The sequence below is a fragment of the Drosophila hydei genome, unplaced genomic scaffold (genome assembly GCF_003285905.1).
Source record: "Drosophila hydei strain 15085-1641.00,03,60 unplaced genomic scaffold, DhydRS2 tig00008122-arrow-pilon, whole genome shotgun sequence".
In the NCBI taxonomy this organism is placed as follows: Eukaryota; Metazoa; Arthropoda; class Insecta; order Diptera; family Drosophilidae; genus Drosophila; species Drosophila hydei.
The window spans coordinates 665772-690273 of record NW_022045833.1 but is presented as its reverse complement, the minus strand read 5'-3'; the positions used below and the strand labels follow the sequence as shown (position 1 = coordinate 690273).

Genomic DNA, 24502 nt, shown 5'->3' with positions numbered 1-24502 from the left:
AATAATTAAATAAAATAAATAAATAAATAAATAAATAAATAAATAAATAATTATATGTTGCTTGGCATTCTACTGTGTCAAAATGTGTTCGGCAATGGAGCTGAGCATGCGATCTCCGCGACGCTTCTTCAGCTGCGTCAGACGACGTTCAGCCTGCAAGTTGATTTCATTTTCGGCCTCTGCCGTATTTTCCTGATTAGTTGATGCGCTAGTTTCGGTGGATTCATCCTGTTCAGTAGCTGGCGTAATTTCTGGATCTGTGTTCTCAACGAACACGCAATCAGGATTCACAGCGGCGCACTCAAGGAAGTTGGTAGCTCGGCTCTGTGGATTGCGTGAGTTGGTGTACTTCTCGAAGAAGCCACGGCCAACAATACGGAATGTCATGCTGGTCAGTGGATTCAACTTGGAGCGGAACTCCATCTCACAGACGAAACGACGACGACAAGCCTTAGAGTCCAGGCCCAAGAATGCGAACATAAACTCGGCAATTCTATAAATAATATAAATATAAATGATATTTATCTAAGGCAGGATGATCTTAAACTGATTCTTACTGTTCTTCGGCGGGCTGCTGGCGTGCAACACTCTCGGAGATCTCTTCATCAATAATCTCTACATGCTCCTCCTGGTCAACTTCCACATTGTCCTCAATATCGATGCTGTCAACGCTGCGCCTGCCCCGTCGAATTGTATGAGAACTACCAGTAGGACCAGTGGGCCCAGTTGGTCCAGTGGGTACTGCGGCGCTCATAGGAGGATCGCTCTGCATGTCAGATACAATATCTGAGTTGGAAGAGTAGCCCGAGTAGCTCGAGTAGCCGGAGTAGGGATCAAAGGAGGGGCTCGAGTCGTACGAGGAAGGCGATTCATAATGCTCATATTCATGATCATGATGATGGTCTAGAGAGTATGGAATTTGATCGTGGGTGAACGATGGGGGACTGGATGGAAAAAGAATTGTGTATAGATAAAATGATTATAAAATTAATCAGTGCTTACGGATGATCTAGAATAACCTCCTGATTGCATCTGGCATGTGGCCAGAAGTAGCGCAAACCTAAGTAAATGGCGCTACCCACAAAGAAAGATACGATGACCACTTTCACTTTGATCCAATAGGCAATGGCCAAGGGCCACAGATGACGATCTATAAATGAAAATTTAGTCTGATTAGATAACCGATAAGACAACACTTTCACTGAACACGAACAGAACCCAATGCTAGACTGATCTACGACAATTTACAATTGTTGAATTGTGGCGCCGATTGAAAGTGAAAAGTGTTAATTAATTATTATTGAACGGTAAGTGCACATCGTGATGTTCCAATTGGAAGAGATATACATACGACCAGCCCACCAGCTGGGCTGGGAAACTTTCGAAAGAAAGTCTTCAGTTGCTGATTAGCAGGTGGACAACAAAATCGCTTAGAATGTGATTAAACACATTCAAAATGTGCTAATTGTTACCGCTCAGCTATTGCATAGTAATCACTAGTGTAATGTATCGATGCCTAACAACATAATCGATGCTGCTGAGGGGTAGCTTTTACATAGCAATAATTTATCGTGTTTGTGGATCAGTAGAAACTTACACCAGAATCGATGGCGATGACGTCGCGTGCGTCCTTCGAATTCCAAAAGTTCTCGGCCAGTGTTAAGTAATGTTTCCATATCCATTTCCGAGTTCGTATTCATTATTTGAGTTTCAGCATTTTCCGGCGTTTCCTCGCAGAATACCAAAGTGAAATAGATCACAAGCAGTACCACCGCATACCAAATTGTTGTTTTATTCATTTTTTTTTATTTTGAGTCTATATTCCTGCGTTTGGGTAAGTCACTATATCACTTGCACAGTTGCTGCAGAACTGATGATGCACTCTTTGCCAGTTCCAACATTTATATACCTCTGCCTATTCGCTTTACTGTTGTTGTTTATTCCAAGTTCAGGGTGATAATTGATAGTAGAGTCATTGTGGCTTTATCCAACAGCTTTTAACACATGCGTAGACATGGTAGATGACAAGCAGGCAACGGTTTTTTTTATTATTTTTCTTAATCTCTAGAGCATGCATTTAAAATGAAATGCTAACGAAATTTCTTTAAACTGGCGCAATTTCACTTTCCATAAATCGTGCTCTATATTTCTAGCCACTTTTGTTTATATGCATGCCTATAAATTAGTGAATATTATGAAATGCATACGCAGTTTTTGTTTTAGTTTTTCATAATTAATATGTGCAAAAACATATTTCCTATTTCTATTATGGCTAAAACCTACCGATAAGATTTCAAATTTCTCACTTACCGCGCAGCTTGATAACATTTCTTGCGTTTGCAGCCCTGGTTCTTGCTGCCCAGTTCTTGCATTAATTGAAAAAGGTATCGATTCCTGCGAAGCTGTTTATGTTTTCATGTCGTTCAACCATTCTAAAACAAAATAAACATGTCCAGCGACAAGAAGTCAAATGAATTGGATACAAATCCAGCGCCAGATCCTCAAGCACCCATAACCCGTAAAGGTTTTCTGATATCGCTGAAAAACAGCGGCACGCCCATGCCCATACCGGAACAAAATGTGGTCTGTATTAAATGGGAATTTGTCATGTGCCGGCTTTTTTATTAAATTATCTGCATTGTTTTCAGTATGGGCGTTGCCGTCCTGTTTCTGAATTTGAGAAACTCAACCGCGTGGGTGAGGGCAGCTATGGTATTGTTTGTGAGTGCACATTAAATTGAACTGTATCCGAATCTCTATTGAATCCGATTGCTTTATTTTCGCTTAGATCGAGCGCGAGACACACGCAGCGGGGAAATTGTGGCTCTTAAAAGAGTGCGCATGGATCAGGAGAAGGATGGCTTGCCTGTGAGTGGACTGCGTGAAATAATGATACTAAAGCGTTGCCAGCATGAGAACATTGTCCGACTCCGAGAAGTTGTGGTGGGCAAAAGTCTGGACAGGTAAGCGAAACAGATGCTTATTAGAGACTGCTCCCTATAATCTATTATGTTGTCATTTAGTATCTTCCTGGTAATGGACTTCTGTGAGCAAGATCTCGCCTCAGTACTGGATAATATGTCTCAGCCATTTACCGAATCGGAGGTCAAGTGTATAACGCTGCAAGTGCTGCGTGCCTTGAAGTATATGCATGACCGCTACATCATACATCGAGACTTGAAGGTCTCCAACCTGCTAATGACGGACAAAGGCTGCATCAAAGTGGGTAAGTATAGGCTGCACTTTCTACCCTTTTCTTAAATTAACGCAATCTCAATCACAGCTGATTTTGGCCTCGCTCGCTTGTATGGCAATCCTCCAAAGCCCATGACGCCTCAAATGGTCACGCTTTGGTATCGTGCACCGGAGCTCTTACTAGGCGCTAGAACGCATACGACATCGATTGATATGTGGGCGTTTGGCTGCATCCTGGGCGAGCTGTTGCTAGGCAAGCCGCTGCTGCCTGGTAGCTCGGAAATTGCACAGCTGGACATGATTATCGATCTGCTTGGAGCTCCATCTGAATCGATTTGGCCCGGCTATCAGGATTTGCCTGCTGTGCAGAATTTTACGCTTAGCCAACAGCCGTACAATAATTTAAAAACTAAATTCCAAATGCTTGGCCAAGCGGGCAGAAGTCTACTAAACATTCTATTCATCTACAATCCCAGCACCCGAGCCACAGCCGAGGAGTGCTTGAACAGTAAATATTTCACCGAGCCGCCACAGCGTAAGTGAAGTCTGTTAATATGTTATAACTTCCTTTTGATAAATTCTATTTTTATTGGTAGCTTGTGATCCACGCATGATGCCCACATTTCCTCAACACCGCAATAATGTTGCGCCGCCACAACCGCCAGCTCCTGCAGATATTCCCATTTCTCATTTACTGGATGTGTTCATAAAAAGACAGCGCTTAGAATAAAAACTTTGTTAAAAAAATTTAAAAACTAATTGAATTATATAGATAACATTGGCTGCCTCAGCCTTACAGTGCTTTGATAGCTTTTAGATTAGAACTCAAACCCAAAAAAAAGAAAAACTAAGTTTGAAAAAAATTTAGTAATAAGCCAAAATTAATAATTAGTGGGAATTTTAACAATTCTGAATACAAATTACCCACTGTTAACATCAGTTTCAAACATTTTAAGCTTTTGAAAGTTAACAGAAAATGTTAGATTTATCGAATTGGTTGAACGGTAAACAGTTTGGTTCATTTCAGTTCAGCTTTTGTGAACCATTCGATCGAACTTATTCCGGAACCCAGACACCAGACACCAGCCAAGATGACCAAAGATGTGGATAGCGCGGAAAGAGATAATAATATTGGTGCAGTAGCTGTTAACAGCGAGACAAACGGTCTAATTCGAACGGAAAATAAAACGAACGATGCTGACACATTGGAGACAAACGGCACAGCAAATGGTGAAAATAAATCGGAGTCAAATTCGCCCCAACCCCACGGAATTCAAAACAATGAGGATGATGCTTCGGATGCTGATGAGAACGAATTGCTAATGCGCATGCGTGGTGATGCTGTTGGCGAGACAATGTTCAGCAAGAAATTTATATTACAGACATTGATGCAACTCAGCAAGCAGCCACCACAGACCGCATTAGAGTTGGAGTTGGAGGATGATTTGTGCAAGGTGTGGGATATGTCTGTCTCCCCGGAAGTAGTTGCTTTGCTGCTCGAAAATGATGCCATCGAGCTTATTATGTTTGCCATCTCCTCCAGCGAGGATGTGCGTCTTTATGAGATACTCATAGGGCTACTTGGGAACATGTGCGCCCAAGTGGAGTGTGTGGAGCAGCTGACCGCACATGCTGACTGGGTTGAGATGCTGCTCAAGCTAAGCACCTGCATGGACACGAGCATGCTACTACAACTAATGCGCGTCTATCAATATGTGATGGCACATGTGGTCAGTGGCAAGGAACAACTGGCCATTGAATGGTACATTTGTTTCGCCGCCTTCGATGGCTCGGCAAAGAATCTCGGTTTTATACTGCAGCAGTCAGTGAGCGATGAGCTCCTCTTGGCTGCCCTTAAAGCCATTAATGCTGTGCTTGCAAGTTGTGCATTGGTTGAGGAGGAGAATGCCCAGACGCCGGATCTCAATTTAAAGCCATTCTCGGAGGTATTTTTAGTGCAGGAGCTTTGCGATGGCGTTAACAATGCTTTTATACGTCTAATGCGTGACGATTTAGCAAAGCAGGCGGATGAAGTGGATGGAGTCGTTGCCGATCAGGCACCCATCACCGTTGATCCAAATGGTGTTGATGATGATGGCGATGAGCTAAGCACACCAAAAATAAACTGCGACATCGAAGTAATTCAAACCTACCTCAATATATGCACCATACTGGTGCAGCTGCCGGAGGCGCAGATGTCCATGGATGTCTATACACCCAGCATTATGTTTTGTTTAACCCGCATTTTACTATTCCTGCAGCAACCCAATCAGCTGCTGCCACTGGGCGAGCGACAGGAGGAGTATCTGGAAGACTTGGCACACATATGCAGCGTAAGCAATGCAAATCAATGAAAATGAAAATGTTAGCTGAATTAACATATATTTTCTACTACAGTGTCTTAAATATTTCTATGACAAGGCAGCCTTTTCCCATTTACTGGGCGTCTGGACAATTCTACGTCAGCATATTGAAGACTATGCCGAATATGATGAAAATGATTTTGATGCTTACGAGGATGAGCCTCGTTCACAGTACGAGGAAAACGCTTTTAAAGTGCTGCGTTTATTGGCGCACATGTTCGTCCGTACTGATGTTCCAATTCTAGTTAGGGATATACAGGAAATTGATGCTGTTAAAGTGGATATGTTTCGCGCTGCCTTGCAGGCGGAGCAGGTGGAAGATGTACTGATTCAGAGGGCACATCAGCGTCTTGGCGCGGTTTTAAACGAAGTAGCTGGCAAAGCCAAATAATACTCATAAAACAGGACTGAAAAATTGTTGCACTAATGCACAATACATACATATTAATACATATTACTTATACTTATAATTACTTATATACATACAAACCAGCATTCATACGTACACACATAATGAAAGATACTATAAATATTTGTAAAACCTTAAATTTATTCACTTGATTTCATTTTTTGTTGCAGCATATCGGTCCACGATTGCTTGCCAAGACGTACTCCGTTCTCTCCTGTGCTGCTTACGACTAGTTGATGCTCATTTTCATTGTTTAGCAGAAACTTGCTTTTGTCTTCACTTAACGCATGTGAGACATGCTCTAGTTCGTTGTTTAAGTTAACCTGGCTAGCTTTAACTTCTATGTTAATGTTCTCTATAGCCTCTGATATATTGATTATGGCCTCGTCAATAAGATTTTGTGCCACAATCTCACTTTTGCCACTCAGCTCAGAGAGCTGGAGATTCATGCTGCCGCCTTTAGAAACCACATTTAGGTTTCCATGTACGCCAGCTAGACATTTAGATTATATATAAATTATTGAATGGATAAGTAAAATACGGCCACTCACTCATCTTCAGGTCACCCGCTTGATGCACAAATACTTCGCTAGTTTTATGCACGTTCTTAAGCTCCATGCTGCCAGTTGTCGTCTCAAACTTTGATTTCTCTACATAGCAGCAGTGTGTATTGATGTCACCCGCCTGTGTGGAGCACTTTAAGCTGTCGCCCTGCAGCTTGTCTAGATTGATGTTCTATGGAACATTATTTCTATAAGATTGTGCACATATCATATCATTGCTACTTACTCCGTTCTGTGTTTCGATTTCAGTGCACTTGCCCAGCAGCGTGCCTTCACAGATGATGTTGCCATTTTCGCTGCTCAGCGATATATTTGTGGCACGCACATTATTGGTGAATATATCGCCTGCGGCTTTTATCTTAAGTACCCCGCCTTGGATGCCCTGTACTGTTACTTTTTCTTCTGCTTCCAAGTTCACGTCGGCACGCACAGGTATCTTAAGAAGGCATGTAAAATACGACGTCTGTTCAGTGGACTTTTTGACCAACACATTGACAACCTTATCATCGTCATGAACATCTAGGTCCAGGCTGACATTAGAGTTGCACACAGGACCACCAATTAGCTGGGCTATAAGTACATCCCCACTGGTATACACATGGACGTCGGCGGGCTCGACATGGACGGCAATATCCGATTTTATATTAATGCATGCATAGGGGTTTACATAACGCATCAATTCCTTGTGCACCATACGCCGGCTGTTTGTCATGGCGACCTTTGGTTTTTTGGCGTAGTTACGGCTATAGATTTGTATTGTTTTTGGTGACAACCAATATAAACGTTGCAAAATTTGCATTATTTAGAAATATGCCACTGGCGCCTTTGATTTGTTTACAGCTGTTTTCTAAACAGCTGTTTATTTAATTTGCTACTCAGCACTATTACTAAAGTTCCTTATACAGCACTACACTTTGGATACTAAGGCAGTTGCAGTCGTTGTGTGACAATCAAAATAATACTGGTTTTTCATTGTAATTTTACAAATGAATCCAAATTGATGCTACAATTTATTGCTTTATAAACAATAATATGTAACGTTGTGCATTACTGTTTCTTCAATGTGTTGTGCAGCACTGAATTTGCAGAATCTTAGCCAACACTGTATTTATCCAGTCCAGTTGGAGTTTTTCAGTGTTCTTCGACGGGTGTGTTAAAAGTAGTGGTGCGCAGTAAAGAAAAGTCGAGTAATTAACCCCGTAGAAGGATTAAAATTATACGAAAATGTCTGGCAAAGATAGATTACCGATTTTCCCGTCTCGTGGCGCCCAAATGTTAATGAAGGCCCGTCTTGCGGGTGCTCAGAAAGGTCATGGCCTGCTGAAGAAAAAAGCTGATGCATTGCAAATGCGCTTTCGCATGATTCTTGGCAAAATCATTGAGACAAAAACTCTGATGGGTGATGTTATGAAAGAGGCCGCCTTCTCGCTGGCCGAAGCCAAGTTTACATCAGGCGACATCAATCAGGTGGTGCTGCAAAACGTGACCAAAGCCCAAATCAAGATACGCACCAAGAAGGACAACGTCGCTGGTGTAACGCTGCCCGTATTTGAGTCCTATCAAGATGGCGCTGATACTTATGAGCTGGCTGGTCTTGCCCGTGGTGGCCAGCAGCTGGCCAAGTTGAAGAAGAACTACCAAAGCGCCGTAAAGCTACTCGTTGAGCTGGCATCGCTCCAAACCTCCTTCGTCACCCTCGACGAGGTCATCAAGATCACGAATCGTCGTGTCAACGCCATCGAGCATGTCATCATACCTCGCATCGATCGTACTTTGGCCTACATCATCTCGGAGCTGGACGAGCTGGAGCGTGAGGAGTTCTATCGTTTGAAAAAGATTCAGGACAAGAAGCGCGAAGCCCGACAGAAGGCAGACGCCAAGAAAGCAGAGCTCCTCCAACAGGGCATCGATGTCCGTGAGCACTCAAACATACTCGATGAGGGCGATGATGATGTTCTCTTCTAAGTATTAACCCCATGCGTGTTTACGTGTGTGTATTCCAGCAATATGTTATTGTTATACTACAAAAAAATATTTGTTCTGTTTCCATTTTTAATCCGCAAAAGAAAAACCACAAGAAAAACTTATTGTATGTAAAATGTAGCTACTGGCAAACTTTGTAAGCTTAAAGTATATAGTCTAATTCCAATAAGAAAATGTATGTATTCCAATTTTGTAGTTATGTAGCGCTCAAATCATACATTAAAGTCTTTTGTTGTTCTAAAATTATTGTAATTTGGCTAAAAAGTGCATAAGATTAAGGGAATCTTTATGAAAAAAGTGGGTCATCTGACTAGTTTTATACAATTGCAAAAACAATACAAGTGCAGTCATGTGACAGCAACATATGTCCCATGGGCAACAGTGTTGATAAACGCTGAAAGCTACTCGCACAGCTGTGTCGTCGTCGGCCAAGCGTGTTGGCAATTTAAAATACTCGTAAATTTCGTGCTAGCATAAAAAATGACAAATTCCGAATTTCAAGCTGTAGTTTTGGCTGCGGGCCGTGGCACACGTCTGCCCGAAGTGCTTGGTGATGCGCCCAAATGTTTGCTGCCTGTGGGTCCATATCCCTTGATATGGTATCCACTCAATATGCTAAGCAGGCATAATTTTACAGGTAATTAATACTCTAATTAAAATATAACTCTCAGCATACTTCATCTGTTATCTTCACATTTCTGTAGAGGTAATCGTTGTAGTGCAGGAGCAGGATAAACTAGAGATACAGGTGGCACTAGAGCACACGCAGCTTAAAGTGAAAATTGACTATGCGACAGTGCCAAGTGACAGTGATTTTGGCACGGCCGACAGCCTGCGATATATATACGACAAGTAAATAGTCACGCTTAGCTCTAAATATAAATATAATATGTAATATATGTTATTCTCTTCAGAATCAAGTCGGATTTCTTGGTTGTTAGTTGTGATATTGTTACCAATGTCAGTTTATATCCGCTGATCAATAAGTTTCGTGCCGATGATGCTTCACTGGCTTTGTTGCTCTTTAAGAGCGGCTTTGAGTCGGATGTAATTATGCCCGGTCCCAAGACGAAGCACAAGCCAGAGCGTGATATGATTGGCATTCATCCAGCCACTCAACGTTTGGCATTTGTTTTTGCTGCCAGCGATTGTGAGGATACGCTTAACATTCAGCGTCATCTGCTCAAGAACAAGGGACAGCTGGATGTCTACGGACGCCTGCTGGATGCGCACATCTATGTGCTAAAGAAATGGGTGATCAACTATCTACACAGGGTATGCCAAGCACAAACTATGATAAGATAAAATAATTTATAAACAAATCCATTTCATGCAGAAAGAGAAAATTTCAACATTTAAGGGCGAGTTTCTGCCACATCTCATTCGCAAACAACATGCGAGGCGGTCATCAAAGACGGTGCCGGATACAACCTCCGATTTGGGCATTGCCACCAAGCATGAGGATAATATTTTGCATGTAAGTTGCAGTATTTTCTTTATTTGGGAGTCGTAATCAAAATTGAATTTTTGTAAAGTATGTAACGCACACGGCGCTGGATCAGAAACTCACACAGACTTCGCTGTTCAATCAATCACTATCGCATGTGCCCTACCACGGCGACGTAGTGCGGTGCTTTGCAGTGCAAGCACCAAAGGAGGCAATTGGAGTGCGCGTTAATACCACGCTCAGTTTTCTGGCCATCAATCGCAAACTCTCGGGCATTTGGACGGAGCTATGCGGCGACACACATCCTCTGATCGCACCAGGTGCAGTGGTCAAGTCGACACAAACCAAGGACATCATTGTCGCCGACAATGCCAAGCTCTCGGAGAAGACTTCGCTCAATTGCAGCGTCTTTGGTGCCAATTGTGTTGTTAGTCCGAAGAATATTGTAACCAATTCGATCATTATGGCCAATGCGATTGTGGAAGAGGGCTGCAATATCAATAACTGCATCATTGGACATCGGGCGCATGTGAAGACTGGCTCTGTTTTAAATAACTGTCTGGTTGGGCCCAACTATGTGGTGGAGGAGGGCACCAAGAGCCAGGCGACGCAGCTTTCCAATGCTGATCAATACATGGAAATTGATATACAATGAAGATGCTTAACTTAAAACGTTGCGTACTTTATTAACGAAATGAGTTAGAAGGCGGATTCTTCTAGCAGGACATTAAATATTACAAATAAGGTACATAAAACTCGCGCTAAATTTTGGGACTATATAGTTGTTACAGCATATACAAGATAAATGGGCGCAGCTTAAACCTAAAGGGAAACTCATACAAGGCGTGGAACGACAAGACTGGTTACATTGAGCTACTCAGCTAGTCAGCTGGTCTGCTGTTCTTGCTCTCACGTTCACTTCCTTCGCTCGTACAGGTACTCGTCCTCGTAATAGCGGGGCGTTGTTGAGGCAATGAACACTTGAGGCCGGCGCTGCTGCAGCGATATGTTAATCTCTTCTGGAGTACGATAGACCTGCTGCTGATGCTGTTGCAGATGCTGAAGCGGCGAAGCAGTGAAGAAACGATACGGCGCCGGTGTTACTGTGGGCGCCAACGTCTGCGGTCTTTGATGCTGATGCTGCAGCTGATGCAATTGCAGCTGTGGCTGTATCTGTGGCTGTATGGTTGTCGTGGGCAATGGCTTCCTATAGGCAATAGTTGTGGGCTGCGGCTGCTGGTGTCTGATCTGTGTAACAACCTGCTGTTGCTGTTGCTGAGGCTGCTGTTGGTATTGGACGCGTACTTGGGGCGCGTGCTGCAGCTGCTGAGGTTGAGGCTGATGCTGTGGCTGCGGCTGCGGCTGCGGCTGATAGGCAATCGCTTGGCGATGCTGCTGAGGCTGATGTTGAATGCGGGGACGGGGCGCGGGAAGCTCCTCCTCCTCATCGTCGTAACGCTCGTGTTCATAATAGTTCTCAGGGAAATAGCGCTCAGAGTAGCGCAGCGTGACATTCGGCTTGCTCTGATGCTCCTGCAGATTGATGGGCTTGTAGAGATAGTCGTTGACAATATGATACTTAGAGGACTGCTTGCAGATGTTGTCGTGCGATGGGGGCATGCAAATCAAATGGATTTGATGGAAAGTAAAGCCCTCAGGGCAGATCCACGAATGCTTCTGACTCTCCTGGCAGTAGTGGAAGACCTCACAGTTCAGCGACTCATCGGCATAGTAGCTGCAAAGATCCAAATAAATTAAATTGATAATTGAGAGACTTTACCCGGCACTCACCCGGAGTTACGATCTGTGCAGCTGAACGAGGATTTGCTGAGCAGCGTGGACAGACGATCGGGCTCTTCGACTTCCTCTTCCTCCTCTTCGCTTTCCTCGCTCAGCGGCTGCTTCTTCAGATAGTTGCTCTGCTGTTTGCCATTGTTGCGATTGACGTACACCTGACGTGGCGCCTCCTCCTGATCTTCCTCGCTGTACTCGTACAGTTGTCGCTGCTGCTGCTGCTGCGGTTGGCGGTAGGCCAAATGTGTCTGTGCCTGTGTCTCAAATTCATCATCATCATCGCCGTTGGAGTTGAGCTCCAGGGAACGTGCCGAAAATCCTTTCGGCTTCTCCGTGGTGGCCGTCGCTGTAGGTGCACCCGTTGCGGCAGCGTGCGCACAGGCACACAGCCCCATGGCCACGAGGACTAACGTCAGGCATCGATTGCGTCTGCAAAACACATACACACAGAGAAGAAGAAGAAATAGAAATTGGCAATAGCAATCAGATTAGCCAAGTCATGCCATCAATAAGTAAGACTTTATGATATGGGAAACTTTTGTGGCAACCTCAATGCGCAAAACGCGGGAAAATATTTGATTTTACGCGAACCTTTTGCCGCGAGACACCAACAAAAGCGCAGCAAAAAAAGCAGAAGATGCAGCGAAGATGCCGCCAAATTGCAGCCAAAGAAGGCAACAACTGCGGCAGCCCAGCGACGCGTTATGCAAGACCAAGACACTAGCAGCAGCAGCACAGAAACTAGTTATAAGGTAATCGCGAGACGCCAAGCGGTTGAGGGCGCGCGGAGCTGGGAAGCTGGAAAGCTGGAAGCTGGGCAGTCGTCAAGCTGCAGCTAAGAAGTGCAGTTAGTTTCACTAACTGCAGCTGTTGAAATGTTAATAGCGAAAAGTCGTTACGGAAAATGCTCTATGTGAGGTGTTTAGAAAGCTCAATATTTGGCAGGTGGTAATAGTTATATTATCATGATATGTTATCAGCATATATCTATAAGCCATAATCAGGGAAGAAAACAATTTTCATTTATAGAAAACCTTGAATTGACTTCAGTCATGAAACACTTTAGTTTTATAGGAAACTTCTTTATATAATGGACTATCATTAGCGCAACAACTTAGCTGAGTAGCTCTTAGAGAACTTAAGAGTATTTTTCTCTTTAAAATTCCCTAAAAATTCTGAATTTTAGTTTTGCCTTTTTAATTTCACTTTTCAGCCAATAATAATTAATCTTTTACAGTTGAGTTTTTCTTGTTTATTTCTAGAGAACTGTTCCTGAAGAATGCTTTATTTTAATATCCATTTAATGAGATAACAGAGTCAGCATCCAAAACTATGTGTAGATACCTTATAGATGCCAAGGAATCAGCTATCTATTTTTATATCAGAAAGAGTTAAAATTATAATAAACTTGAAAAAAATCGTATAATTAAATAATATCTTAAAGTAAAAAATGTCTGTAAAAGGCACAATTTCTGTTAACCTACATATAAACAGCTATTTTCCATTTAAGGCGTATAACTTTTATTTATTTTTTTGCAATCGCCCCTTGGGATAGGGTATAAGATGAAGATGTGCGGCTGCTGCTGCTGCTGTTTCTTTTTAGTTGCTCACTTTTTTAGCCGCGGGTTCAATTTGAACGCCATTTAGTAAAACCCACACGATGCGCAGCCAAAGAGTTGGCCAAAGACTTGGTTGAATGTCAACGGCGGGGCATCTACGCATTGCTGGCAACTACCAAAGCCAGTTGACCGGCAGCGCGACTTAGCTTGGCTCGGCTTCGGCTTGGCCAATGTTACGTGCCCGCGTGCCAATGCAATTGAATTGAGGTATTTACAATCGAAAGCAAACACAGTTAAGCATAATATTATGAACGATAATAATGCCAAATGTAAGAGAGTAGAGCAATGGCAAAAAGCAAACTTTTACTTTCAATGTGTCAGGCCAAGTGGCTGTTAATGTTAATGCTAATGGCTATAAAGCGGCGCTAATTAAGGCATGTTAATAAAGCGAATGCGAAAGCTTATGTAATGGCCACTGCCTACACACACACGCATGCACTCACACACATACTATATAGCGCTCATACAATTTGTTTCAGCAATTCTAGCTGGCAATTTGTCTGGCTGTCTGGCAGTCTGTCTGGCCTTTAGCCAATTTGTTGTTGGCAACCTTTGAACTTTTGCAAAGTGAGTTAAGTACTTTGTGGCAGCTGCAGCTGTGCCTGTGTTGCATTGTCACTACTGTGGCAGCTACTGTTTGATTACGCTAATCCTGGCTCATCAGTTATTGGCATGCGAGTGAGAGAGAGAGAGACAGATAGAGACGAAACGCCGCCTTGGTTAAGTCATTAACTGGATTCATCAATTCACTTAAATTGGGTTGCCAGAAAAACGTTTCCTAGTGCTCCACATAATCATGCGTTGCATGCCACACAGCCAAAGTGGCCGCGCTGTCTGCCATAAATGGAACACTCCACTCCACTCCACTTCATTCCAGTCGGCGCTGTCTGCGCTATCTGTTGGTGTTAGTAGTCCAGATGCCTAAGCCAGATGCCAGACATGCACCACATTACATCACATGGACGCCAAGAAACGATGCGTCGTCTCTCGTCTCTGGTCTCTGTGGATGCCTTTTCACTGGTCTCCTTGTCTCTTGTCTCTTATGTCGCTCGTATCGCTTGTCTCTGCTTCTCTAACCACAGTCGTAAGTCGCAATTGCAGCAAAAGTGGTTTCATTATGCACATTCATATAGAAAATCTATGTGTTTACGTGTGTGTCAGTGTGTGTGTGTCTTTTCTTGACTACCAATTCAATTTTTAGCAATGTTTTTGATTTTGGCCGAAAGCTGAATACGTTTTGCTTTCCTTAAAAGCTGGGCGTATAACGTGTGTGACATAAGACATGTTGTTTTTATAGATTATGAAATAGAAGCTAAACCCATATTCAGGCTTGAGAAAATCGCTGGCCACGCAATAATAATATGTAATATAATATCAATACAATATAAAATCTATTTACTTTACTTGCTTCAAAAATATTTCAATTTTTCTCAGCTTCTGATTTAGTGAAATATTTCAAATTTCATATATTTTATGAATTTACTGAGTGGGATTTGAACCTTGGAAGATAATTCCTTGCACTAGCTACCATGGCTTCAAGTTTGTTGTCTAAGTCTTTTGATCAGTATGAATTTCTAAAGATTTTTACTACATTTTTAGACATATTTTAAATTTTAGCTTATTTTTTTTCAGAAAACTAACTTTATTTATTCTTTTTAGCTATTAAGCTTGCAAAATATTTTTATATATAAATATATAACATAAAATAATTTTTATATATAAGCTCCAATCTTCAGTCTAATTTTTTTTTAAAATTATTTTCTTTCTGCTTTCAACGGAAAAACTCAACAATTAAAATTTCCATTGCCTTGAGAAATTGCTAGAGATAAATATTTTACATACCAGTTTGTTGCCTAAGTCTTTTCATTTGATATACTGTTGCCTGCAAGTTTGTTGCCTATTTCTTTCTATTTGTTGAAGACGTATGCAATTTGACTACAATTTAAACTGCTTCTTAGTTCAAGTGGTTTTTCTTAGGCTGCTCAACATATGCAACAGCTGATTTTGTGCAACCAAGTTTGTTGCCTAAGTCTTTCTTTCTTGAATCAAAAAAGTTTTTCAATTTGAATACAATTTTGCCCAATTCCCAAATTAAACTTCATTTTAGTTTAAGTTGGTTAACTGAAATAAAGCAAATTGTTTTTTTCTTTTCTTTTCTTCGCTTGGAGTCTGCTCAACAATGCCATTAGCTGCCATTTAACACCTGCGTTTGTTGCCTAAGTCTTTTGTTTTCACTTAAGCCACGAGTGCTATCTACTTTAATTTTATTGGTTAATTATGCCGCACGCTCGTTAGCAGCGCCGAAAAAAAGTAAAATAAAAAATGTAAGAAAAATGGAAAACACAGAAAAATCAAGAAAAATAAATTACACTGCACTGCTACAATTACAACAAATTAAACAAGTTTAATGTGCGTGCAGTTTTTTTAATGGTGAATCGCTGTGGCCCTCTCTTTACGAGCCGCTGATTTTTCAGCATGTGAATTATGTGGAGGATAATTGCGTTTGGCAATGAATTTTATGTGCAACAATTTCTTTCCAGTTTCGTTTTAAGCAAAAAAACAACAGCAACAAGAAAGAAACAATTTGTTACAGTTTGCGAGTGACCTTCGCGCGTGATTTGTGGGAATCTGCAAAAACATTAAATTGTAGCTGGGGCGGCAAAATTTATTAATTGCATTAAATACACACCCAACAAATGGCAAGTGGTAAATGGTAAATGGTAAAAAAAAAAGAAACCGATTTAATCGCCTACAATTTGGCATGTCTTTTGGTAGTCGGGCAAATGGACGCGCGAGGCCTCGCCCAGCGGGCCAACGGGCCAACGGGCCACGCATGCGCATTGCTGTGCGTACGCTCGTTCGCTCTAACTGTAATTTCAAACGCGACGACTTTTGAAATATTGCGTATACGCCGCATGTGTGCAAGCGATACAATTTCGCAGCTGAGGTGCAGTTATATAATGCGCGTTAGCCCAAGTAATTTATACGCCTCTTTTTAGAAAGGATTGTCATAAGCTGACAAATTGTGCAATTCGCTGTCGCTATGGCTGCCGCCTCTGTTGCTGCCTATCGAATCTGTGATCTTTGGCCGTTTGTTTGTTGACCAGCCGAAATGCACTAGTTAGCGCAGCGCTTGGCCCTGGCCTGGCAATGAGTCAGCGGGACAGCTGGGACAGTCGCTAAAACGTATTGATTGACACAAAGGCTAACAATTCAAAGTGTGCTGCAAGAGCTCAGTTTTGTTTAGCTGTGAGCGCATTTTCCAAGCTTATTTACTTAACGCTTTATTTTTTTTTTTTGTTTCTAGTTTTTGCGCACTCAGAAGGCGTTCAGACAATGCGATTAGGTAATAAGCCAAGGCAAAGCCTCAAAAGACGTCCAAAAACTAAGCTCCAGCTCCAGCTCTGCTTGCCATGGCTGCGGCTGCGGCTGCGGCTGCGGCTGCCTTTGTGGCTGTCCAAACCAAATTCAGTCTGAGCCGCAGGCAACAAGACTTAAGACAAACAAAGCAAAACTCCCACGCCAAGCACAAACACAATCACACACACACACACACACACATAGCTGGAAAAAGGTCTCACAACAAACGCGCAGTTACAGTTACGTATGCTCTATAGGTTTTGAAATAATTTGAAAAGAATATTTTTTGTGGTTGCCAAGCGACACAAATCTTCAACCTCCCCCACCATTCCGTTAATTATAAGCAGCGACTGCATTGTAAATTCTTTTGGGGGCTCTGAGTCATGATTCATAGCTGCGACTTTGACTTACTGCATTGCTGTGGCGGCGGCTCCTCGAGTTGTATCCAAAAAGTATGTAGGGAAATGCAATTGATTCTCGTGCACTCACACACACACACAAACAAACACACGCACACTTGGGCACTGCAGCACACGCTGCGAACTCGGTCGTCTTTTGTCACAGTGCACTTTAAGTCTTGACTTCAATCAATGTTTACTTTATGTTTATATAAAGATCTATATATATACACGTATGTATTTGTGTGTGTTCACTTTATGTTGCACTCTAAATGCCACAGCGCTTGACTTCTGGCTGCTTCGACTTTGGCTTCTACTGCTGGGACTAACGGTTCGCGCCAGCTCAAACAACAAAATGAATGGCTTTCTTTGGCTTGTTTATGTTTTATACCAAAAAGAGCTCGTCGAGCGGCAAGTGGCAAGCAGCGCAGCGGCTCTCTTAGCCGCGCTCTTAACTGATCTCTGCTTCGTGCTGGCGAGCCTCAGCTCAGCCATTGAGTCTTTTGCCTTTGTTTGTTGTTGTCATATTCAATCATTTATTATGCAGCACAGTGAGCCATGAAAAATCTTAAGTGATTCACTAGAATATGAAATTGATAGATATCTCAGAACATTCAAAACATTCATTATGATATCATATTTGTAGCACAATTAATTTCAGCTAGTAATTGTTTTAATGCCATAAGAACTCAACTTTGAATGGAGTCGAAATCTCTTTTATTGCTAGATTTCTTGAGCGTATTAAATTGATAAAACGTTAACATTAATTTTTCAGAGTAATCAACCAAAATGTAATCCGAAATAATTTTATTTCTAGCAGCTGCACTATTTAACTGCCAGTCATATATTATTGTTGAACTTCAGAAAATATATATTATAATTTTTAATTGCTCAAGTCCTCTAAAGTGTGGGAAAATCTAATTGAATACCTGGTATTGTGTTTAAGTATTATTTGTTATTATTTTTTGCAATTTTTTAAATCTATTTCAATTTCTTTAAATTTATTTTTTATTTATAAAAATAATTTCTAACATATTTATACTTATTATTTCAAAGCTTATTCAGATTAAGTAAATATAATTTCTAACTTGAGATATCTATTGCTATTGGGACTTTAAGTTCGTGATTATATATAATCTCAGCTAATTTATTTTCTTTTGTGGCTTAGTCAATTTAATAATTATTCTATTATATATTATATAATGCAAGCTAAAAATAGCATTAAAAAATATTATTAATTTTTTTAAAATTTTTTTCTCTTTTTTTTTTACTATAAATATCTTCTAAATTGTTTTCCATAACTATTTTTTTAAATATATTTTTTTCAATTTGTTTCTATTATTTTATGTATTATTCTACAATAACTATATAATATATACTGCTATTTAGATATAAATCATGTATGTTATGTATTATTCTACAATAGCAATATAATATATTCTGCTATTTAGATCTAAAGTTCATGAGCTATTAATTAGCGCTAATTTCATTTAATTATTGCTTATTTCCTATATTGTACTCCATTGAGCAGATCTATTAAATGCCATTAAGTATTTGTATGCTGAATGCACGTATATGATTCATATTGGAATTTATGCTATGTCCAATTGGATTTCCTTCGTCTGCCAACTGAATTTAGTTAGGCGCCGTCTGCGCTAATCCAACTAGAATTTCTACATTGATCAACTTGAATATCACGCATACAACATGTAAGCCAAGTGCAACATCAAATTTGAGTTAAATATTATCCATGCAAACACACGCTCAAAATTTTAAAGTTTTTCGCATTTTGCATCCATCAGATATTTTATGTAAGTTAAGTGCAATCTGCTTGGCTAGTTAAAAGATATTCTCGTAATTAACATTTGTGCCGTGTTGATTTTCTCAGCCTTCGCGACGCGACTTTTTATACAGTTGCATTTACATATGGCTGCTGCTGCCGTTGTTGTTTTTTTTTTTATATATATATTTTGTTTTCTTGAATATAATTTGCGCCGGTTTTTTGCAGCGATGCTCCCACAGACCGCGAAACCTGCACAACAACTCATCGTCAATGAAATGCTAAAAGCTTAGCACAAACACACTCAGAGTAGTTACACACACACACACACACACCTCTGTACAGTGAAGCCTCGCATTTGTTTTGCTAATATGAATTAATTTACAATTGCTGCAACGCCTAAAAATGTAAGAGAGGCAAGCAGGCAGGCAGGCAGGGGCAGGTGGGTGGCGGGAGGCTGCTGCCTCGTCTGTTGAACTTTTGTCGTCGATTGCACTTGCCACAAGATTTAGCTGCAGCTCAAAATCTTGCATTTTCTTGGGCAGCAGCATTCAAGCATTTCATTTCAATTGGCTTTGCGTTCAATGTCTAGACATGGACACTGACCGCAGCAGCCAGCAAAGAGAGACCGAGAAAGATTTATATATATATAAATATATATAGATTTATTTATTAGATATACGTTTTAAAATGATTTGGCAATGCACGAGGCTATGCAAAGAAGCGTAACGCAAAGAAAGTGCATTTGTTGTTGTTGCTGCAGCGAATTTTAAAAAGTGTTTGCCGTCAGCTTTTGCTTTGATTGTTGCTTGGTTTGTCTTTTAACTGTTACCTGCTTGCTGCTCGCTGGCCAGGTGATATAACAAGTTCACATAATTTCGCTAGCTTTTCTTTTTCTTTTCGTTTTTTTTTTTGTTGTTGCATTTTCCACTATATATATGTATGTATTTGTCTTAAAATAAAAGTTGTTAGCCCGCATGCACATTGAGTGAGTCGCAGGGCGGCAACCGCATCGAAATTCATGACTTGATTCAGCAAATTATAATTGCAGCCAATCAAAGTAGTTCCCAGCTGGTTGTGTTCGTAATTTTTTCCCTTTGCCTCAATTATCATGCATAATTAATAAATGTTTACCTGACTCTGCCCAACGCTGCTTAGTCAGCATTATTATTTGAATTTCAATTTCAATTTGAATTTGAGTGCCAAAAACTTAAAAACAAATTTACTCGCATTTACGTTCATGCCATTTGTATTTTTGTTTTTTTCTTTTCCAGCCAGTCATAAAAAATGAAATAAAATTTCACCAGCAAGTGGCCAAGTTTGTGATTGTGGCAGCTGCCAAGCGGCGGCTTGTTTTATGAGGAAGTTGTTGATTGTCACACAACTGCGCCAGGGACAGGGACAGGCACAGCTGCTGGGACTGTGGCTGTGACTGTGGCTGTTACTGTGACTGCCATGGCGATTGCTTAGGTGCTCAGACGGTCAGGTTCAACTCGAAATTATGGTCATAATAACGAATAGCATAAACACAGCAAAACTTTTGTGCAACAAAGTCGAAGGTTTTGTACACTTACTAAACGTGTAAATGGCTGCAAATTACTTAACAGATTTTATATTTTTTTAGATTTCAGAGTTGGTCTTCAGTTTTTAAGCATGTTAATTTTTTATTTAGCTGTGTGCATAAGCAAAGTTCTAGAGAGTCTTCTCTCAGATCATTAAGAACTATGTTAACACTGTTTTCTGTTAAAATGTTTTATGAAACTACTTTTTATGTTAAGTAATATTACGTTCTGCTATGCGCCATGCAATGTTATATTACGCACTGTTATGTTAAGCTACATAGAACAAGTTTGGTCATTTATGTAATGTTAAATTAAATTATGTTATGGGCTTATTTAATGTTATGGGATTTTATGCTTGAGCATGTATGTTAGGTTCAGATATTTTTCTGTAAATAACCCATCCGACAAATCATAGCTGTGACTTCAATACTGCTTGACATATGCATATCGAAAATTTAAGATCCTGGCTTTAATAACTAACACATTCCATTCCTTTTTAAGTGGCTTTTAAAAGTAGCTATTAAAAAGGTTTTATTTGACTTGAAGCTAAACTTTCTCGAAATGGTGAAGGAATGAAGTACAACTCTAGTTGCGTAGTAAAACTCATAGCGCCAGAATTGTAAATGAAACTAGCAAAGTTAACAGTTAAGTGTTAACAGATAATAGTTAAAGTTAACAGTTAAATACAAACAGACAAATGTTACTACCCAAAAGTGCACATATAACTTATAACATAAAAATAAATAAATTAATATATATATATATAAAATATAAAATATATAAATGTTAACATATAAAAGTTAAAATTTTAAAATCAACAAATAAAAGAAAGCATTTAAATAATAAGATAAAATTGTTAACATATAAAAGTTAACATATGCATTTTAACACAAAAATGCTAACATGTAATTAATAACATATAAATATTAACAGTTAAATGTTGGGCTCAACAGCTTAAGCCAAAATTTGAATGCCAAACAGACAGATTGATAGTTGAGTACAACATTTTAATTACGAAAAGTCAACAAGTTAGTTAAGCTATGTTTAGGCTTTCATAAGGTAAGCACTGAGATCTGTTCACATTGATTAGCTGAGGCTGTAGTGCGAAATGTTAAGAGCGAACACTCGGAGAAATATTTTGTTTTCATAAACTAATTAGCCACAATGCTCCAGTTAATTCAGCCCAGAAATAATGAAGACAATGCGTGAATGTCTTCAGTTATGTCATTTGCCTTTCCTTTCGGATGGGCCCAGCAATATACCCATGGGCCCATGTATAACATGCATACATGGAGTGTTTCACAAGAATTACGAATTATGATTTGAGCGCTTGTTTCGCTTTTATGTTTGTTTTGCATTGCTAAACCCGAAAATGGACAAAAAGCGAAAGTAACGCCAGTTGTGAACGTTCTAATAAATGGTGGAAGCGAAGTTCAAGGCTTCATCGCACGTTGGATGGCGAATTGAAATTAATTACATTTGTTCAGATCGAGAGGTTCTGGGCGCTGGCTGTCAGCTCATTAAGTCTTAATGCTCATACGCAGTTAGCAGTTGGATTAAGTAATTTTTATCTAATTTGTGCGCAGTTTGGCGTTTTAGTTATGCTGGGTGTGTGCTGCCATTCGATTTGGTGCTATGATAATTAAAGAGATTCATAGCTGACAGCACACCCGCCTGGCACTTGGGGAATTTTCATTTCACACTGTCTAACAATGGACCACAAAAGACAACAACAAGCAGCCGGAACTCGTGAGCCGCATGATTTGTAAGATTTTTTTCTATCTATCTACCCATTCAGTCAGCTAAGAGCTATCAAGAGTTAACGTAAAGCCAAGTGCAATATTTGGAGCTGACGGAAATGGCCTGAACTTGACATTGGCTAAGACGCCAGGCACTTGGAGAGAGGGCCGGCACAGGGAAGTAGAGTGGGCGTTTCAAAGAAATGCAAATGTTTTTCCATGAGCAACTCACACATAATTATCAGCTAAAGCGGAAGGAAGTAAACCAACTGTTGGAAGTTAAAGCCATGAGATTGAAAATTTATTGTATTATTTAAATCTAGACATGATCTCGTTAGTTGATTATGATACTGTATTAACTGTATTAACCGATCTGATTTTGAGATCTTGCTTTGATCTTGCTGATCTGAAATGGATATTTGAGTTTTTAAGGTAACTTGTTAACTGATCCAGTTAGGCATGATCGGATTCGCTGATCTGTCTATGGAATTTTGGAACTTAATTTATATTTTATTTTCTATTAGTAAAGTCTCATATGCCTATCAAGTTAACAGATCAAATTATATCTTGCTGATCTAGCTAATTTGTTTATAATGTTTGACTTAACAGATTGAGCTTAAATTGACACTTAAGCTAAAACTTAATAGTGCTAATGAGTAACTGTTGTTTTATTTGTGATCTTCGATCCGCGCTCTACAATGAAATAGATTATCAACAGTTTGTATAGGCATGAATCATATTGGCTGATCTGTTAGCAAGGTAAGATTTAGTGAGCACTTCACTCCAGTTCTATCTATTCCTCTTAGTCTATCAACTATTGTGCAATTGTTTTCATATCAATATCAATAAGACATTCGTTCATTACATTATATTATTGTACAATTCAATATCAATTGCAACGCCTGGGGATTGTTGGCTGAGAGCCGTGAAGCGTGCGCCCTGTCGCCTCATTGTGAGCGCGTTTGGTATCACCTCCAATGAATTGGGCATGGCTCGATGGCTTGATAGCTCGATGGCTCGTTGGCTAATGGCAGATTGTGAGGCGTTGCCAATTGGTGTGCCCAACAAAAGAAATGCTGAGCTGTGCTGTGCTGTGCTGTGCTGTGCTATGCGGTCTAATTAATTTCAGTTCAAGGCAAGCGCTCTCTGCCCTGGCCATAAATCCATTGACGATTTGTAAACAGGGGCAAGAAATTCGCATTTTGTTACAAATTCCATTGTTTTCGTCTGTTTGAGGCAGAGGCTGCCCTCTAATTGCAAAGACTCTCCCAACGGCTTATTATTCATCGCATTAACATTTCAGCATGTCTCGGGCTACCCCCCATAATTAACATTGTAATTGCTTTTGCTTTAAATGGGTCAATTGTTGTTGTTTTTGCAGTGAACTTGACTTGAGTATTTATTTAACATTTTTTTTTGTTGGTTTGTTAGAAATCTGTGACCTTTTATAGCGCACATTTCAATTATAGCCAATGCGTTACCCTTAATTAAAATGAAATAAAAAACTCGAGCTGTCACAGATGTGGATTGTGCTATAAGTAATTTAACCGATAAGGCACAATTGTTCATGATTAATATGATATATAAATAGATTGTTTTATTCTTTATCGCAGCGTTGCTGTTTATTTCCGTGTAAGCAAGCAAGAGCCAAAACAATGTATGTCTCGACTTTTTTTTTGCTAACCACTCTTCAGTTCGATTCCTAATTGCCTCTGCTAAGGATTGTCCAGCTCAAGTGTAACAGTTTTTTACTTTATTTAATGGCAATTGGCTTGTACATATGCATTATCTTTCTGACTCTGGCATTTTTTATATTCGTTAAGGTGAGCATTGCGAATGGGTTTCCATTATTTTCCAATTTATTCCAATATTTCACTCTACAGATCGCCTGCATGGCCATTGCAAGTGTGAATCGTCGGCGGGTCGCAGGTGAGCCGATCAAATATACTTTAATAGATTTGTTAGCTTTAAAGAGTGTTCTTTTAGTAATGAATTTAAAAATAAGTAGTTAATTATTTGAGCTCATTGATTCTGTTAATGAACTGACAAGTTAGACTTAAGCTTGACAACTTCTGAATGCAGAAAAAAAATAAAAAATATATAAATTATTAAAATAAATTTAAAACACAGAAAAGACATTAATAAATATATAAATAAATATTAAATTAAAATTAAAAATATAAAAAAAAATATTGAAAAATTCTAAATATGCTTAAAAATGTTACTTTTTAAAAAAAATGTTTTTTAAGCATTTTATTAAGATTTAAAAAATATTTTTTCCGTGGCTTAG

At 39.9% G+C, this 24502-nt stretch overlaps 7 protein-coding genes across 8 annotated transcripts; 4 read left to right on the top strand and 3 right to left on the bottom strand.

Moving 5' to 3' along the window:
• Nucleotides 1-66: 66 nt before the first annotated feature.
• On the bottom strand, nt 67-2143 carry LOC111600731. Its single transcript, XM_023317003.2, has 4 exons — nt 1598-2143; nt 1003-1150; nt 558-944; nt 67-493 (listed from the first exon to the last, which is right to left on the bottom strand). Exons 1-4 carry the CDS (start codon nt 1797-1799, stop codon nt 70-72), a joined length of 1161 nt encoding a protein of 386 aa, XP_023172771.2. The 5' UTR covers nt 1800-2143; the 3' UTR covers nt 67-69.
• A 210-nt stretch (nt 2144-2353) lies between these two features.
• LOC111600686 (cyclin-dependent kinase 10) lies at nt 2354-3971 on the top strand. Its single transcript, XM_023316940.2, has 6 exons — nt 2354-2583; nt 2649-2721; nt 2789-2963; nt 3024-3226; nt 3284-3730; nt 3792-3971. Exons 1-6 carry the CDS (start codon nt 2449-2451, stop codon nt 3923-3925), a joined length of 1167 nt encoding a protein of 388 aa, XP_023172708.1. The 5' UTR covers nt 2354-2448; the 3' UTR covers nt 3926-3971.
• A 245-nt stretch (nt 3972-4216) lies between these two features.
• Nucleotides 4217-6095, top strand: LOC111600674. Its single transcript, XM_023316924.2, has 2 exons — nt 4217-5528; nt 5593-6095. The coding sequence occupies exons 1-2, from the start codon at nt 4287-4289 to the stop codon at nt 5947-5949; spliced, it is 1599 nt and encodes a 532-aa protein (XP_023172692.1). The 5' UTR covers nt 4217-4286; the 3' UTR covers nt 5950-6095.
• Nucleotides 6094-7586, bottom strand: LOC111600627 (protein FAM185A). The gene is made up of 3 exons (XM_023316830.2): nt 6757-7586; nt 6519-6702; nt 6094-6460 (listed from the first exon to the last, which is right to left on the bottom strand). The coding sequence occupies exons 1-3, from the start codon at nt 7327-7329 to the stop codon at nt 6108-6110; spliced, it is 1110 nt and encodes a 369-aa protein (XP_023172598.2). The 5' UTR covers nt 7330-7586; the 3' UTR covers nt 6094-6107.
• A 78-nt stretch (nt 7587-7664) lies between these two features.
• Nucleotides 7665-8660, top strand: LOC111600628 (V-type proton ATPase subunit D 1). Its single transcript, XM_023316831.2, has one exon. The coding sequence runs from the start codon at nt 7755-7757 to the stop codon at nt 8493-8495; it is 741 nt and encodes a 246-aa protein (XP_023172599.1). The 5' UTR covers nt 7665-7754; the 3' UTR covers nt 8496-8660.
• A 272-nt stretch (nt 8661-8932) lies between these two features.
• On the top strand, nt 8933-10704 carry LOC111600740 (translation initiation factor eIF-2B subunit gamma). Its single transcript, XM_023317018.2, has 5 exons — nt 8933-9150; nt 9218-9365; nt 9428-9788; nt 9850-9990; nt 10049-10704. The coding sequence occupies exons 1-5, from the start codon at nt 8994-8996 to the stop codon at nt 10613-10615; spliced, it is 1374 nt and encodes a 457-aa protein (XP_023172786.1). The 5' UTR covers nt 8933-8993; the 3' UTR covers nt 10616-10704.
• Nucleotides 10705-10838: 134 nt separating this feature from the next.
• LOC111600738 (putative mediator of RNA polymerase II transcription subunit 26) lies at nt 10839-17187 on the bottom strand. 2 transcript variants are annotated; one of them, XM_023317017.2, is made up of 3 exons: nt 17145-17187; nt 11752-12183; nt 10839-11695 (listed from the first exon to the last, which is right to left on the bottom strand). In XM_023317017.2, exons 1-3 carry the CDS (start codon nt 17147-17149, stop codon nt 10876-10878), a joined length of 1257 nt encoding a protein of 418 aa, XP_023172785.1. In that variant the 5' UTR covers nt 17150-17187; the 3' UTR covers nt 10839-10875. The 2 variants fall into 2 exon arrangements, with proteins under 2 accessions (XP_023172785.1, XP_023172784.2); XM_023317016.2 differs by lacking the exon at nt 17145-17187 and adding an exon at nt 12346-12416.
• Nucleotides 17188-24502: the final 7315 nt, after the last annotated feature.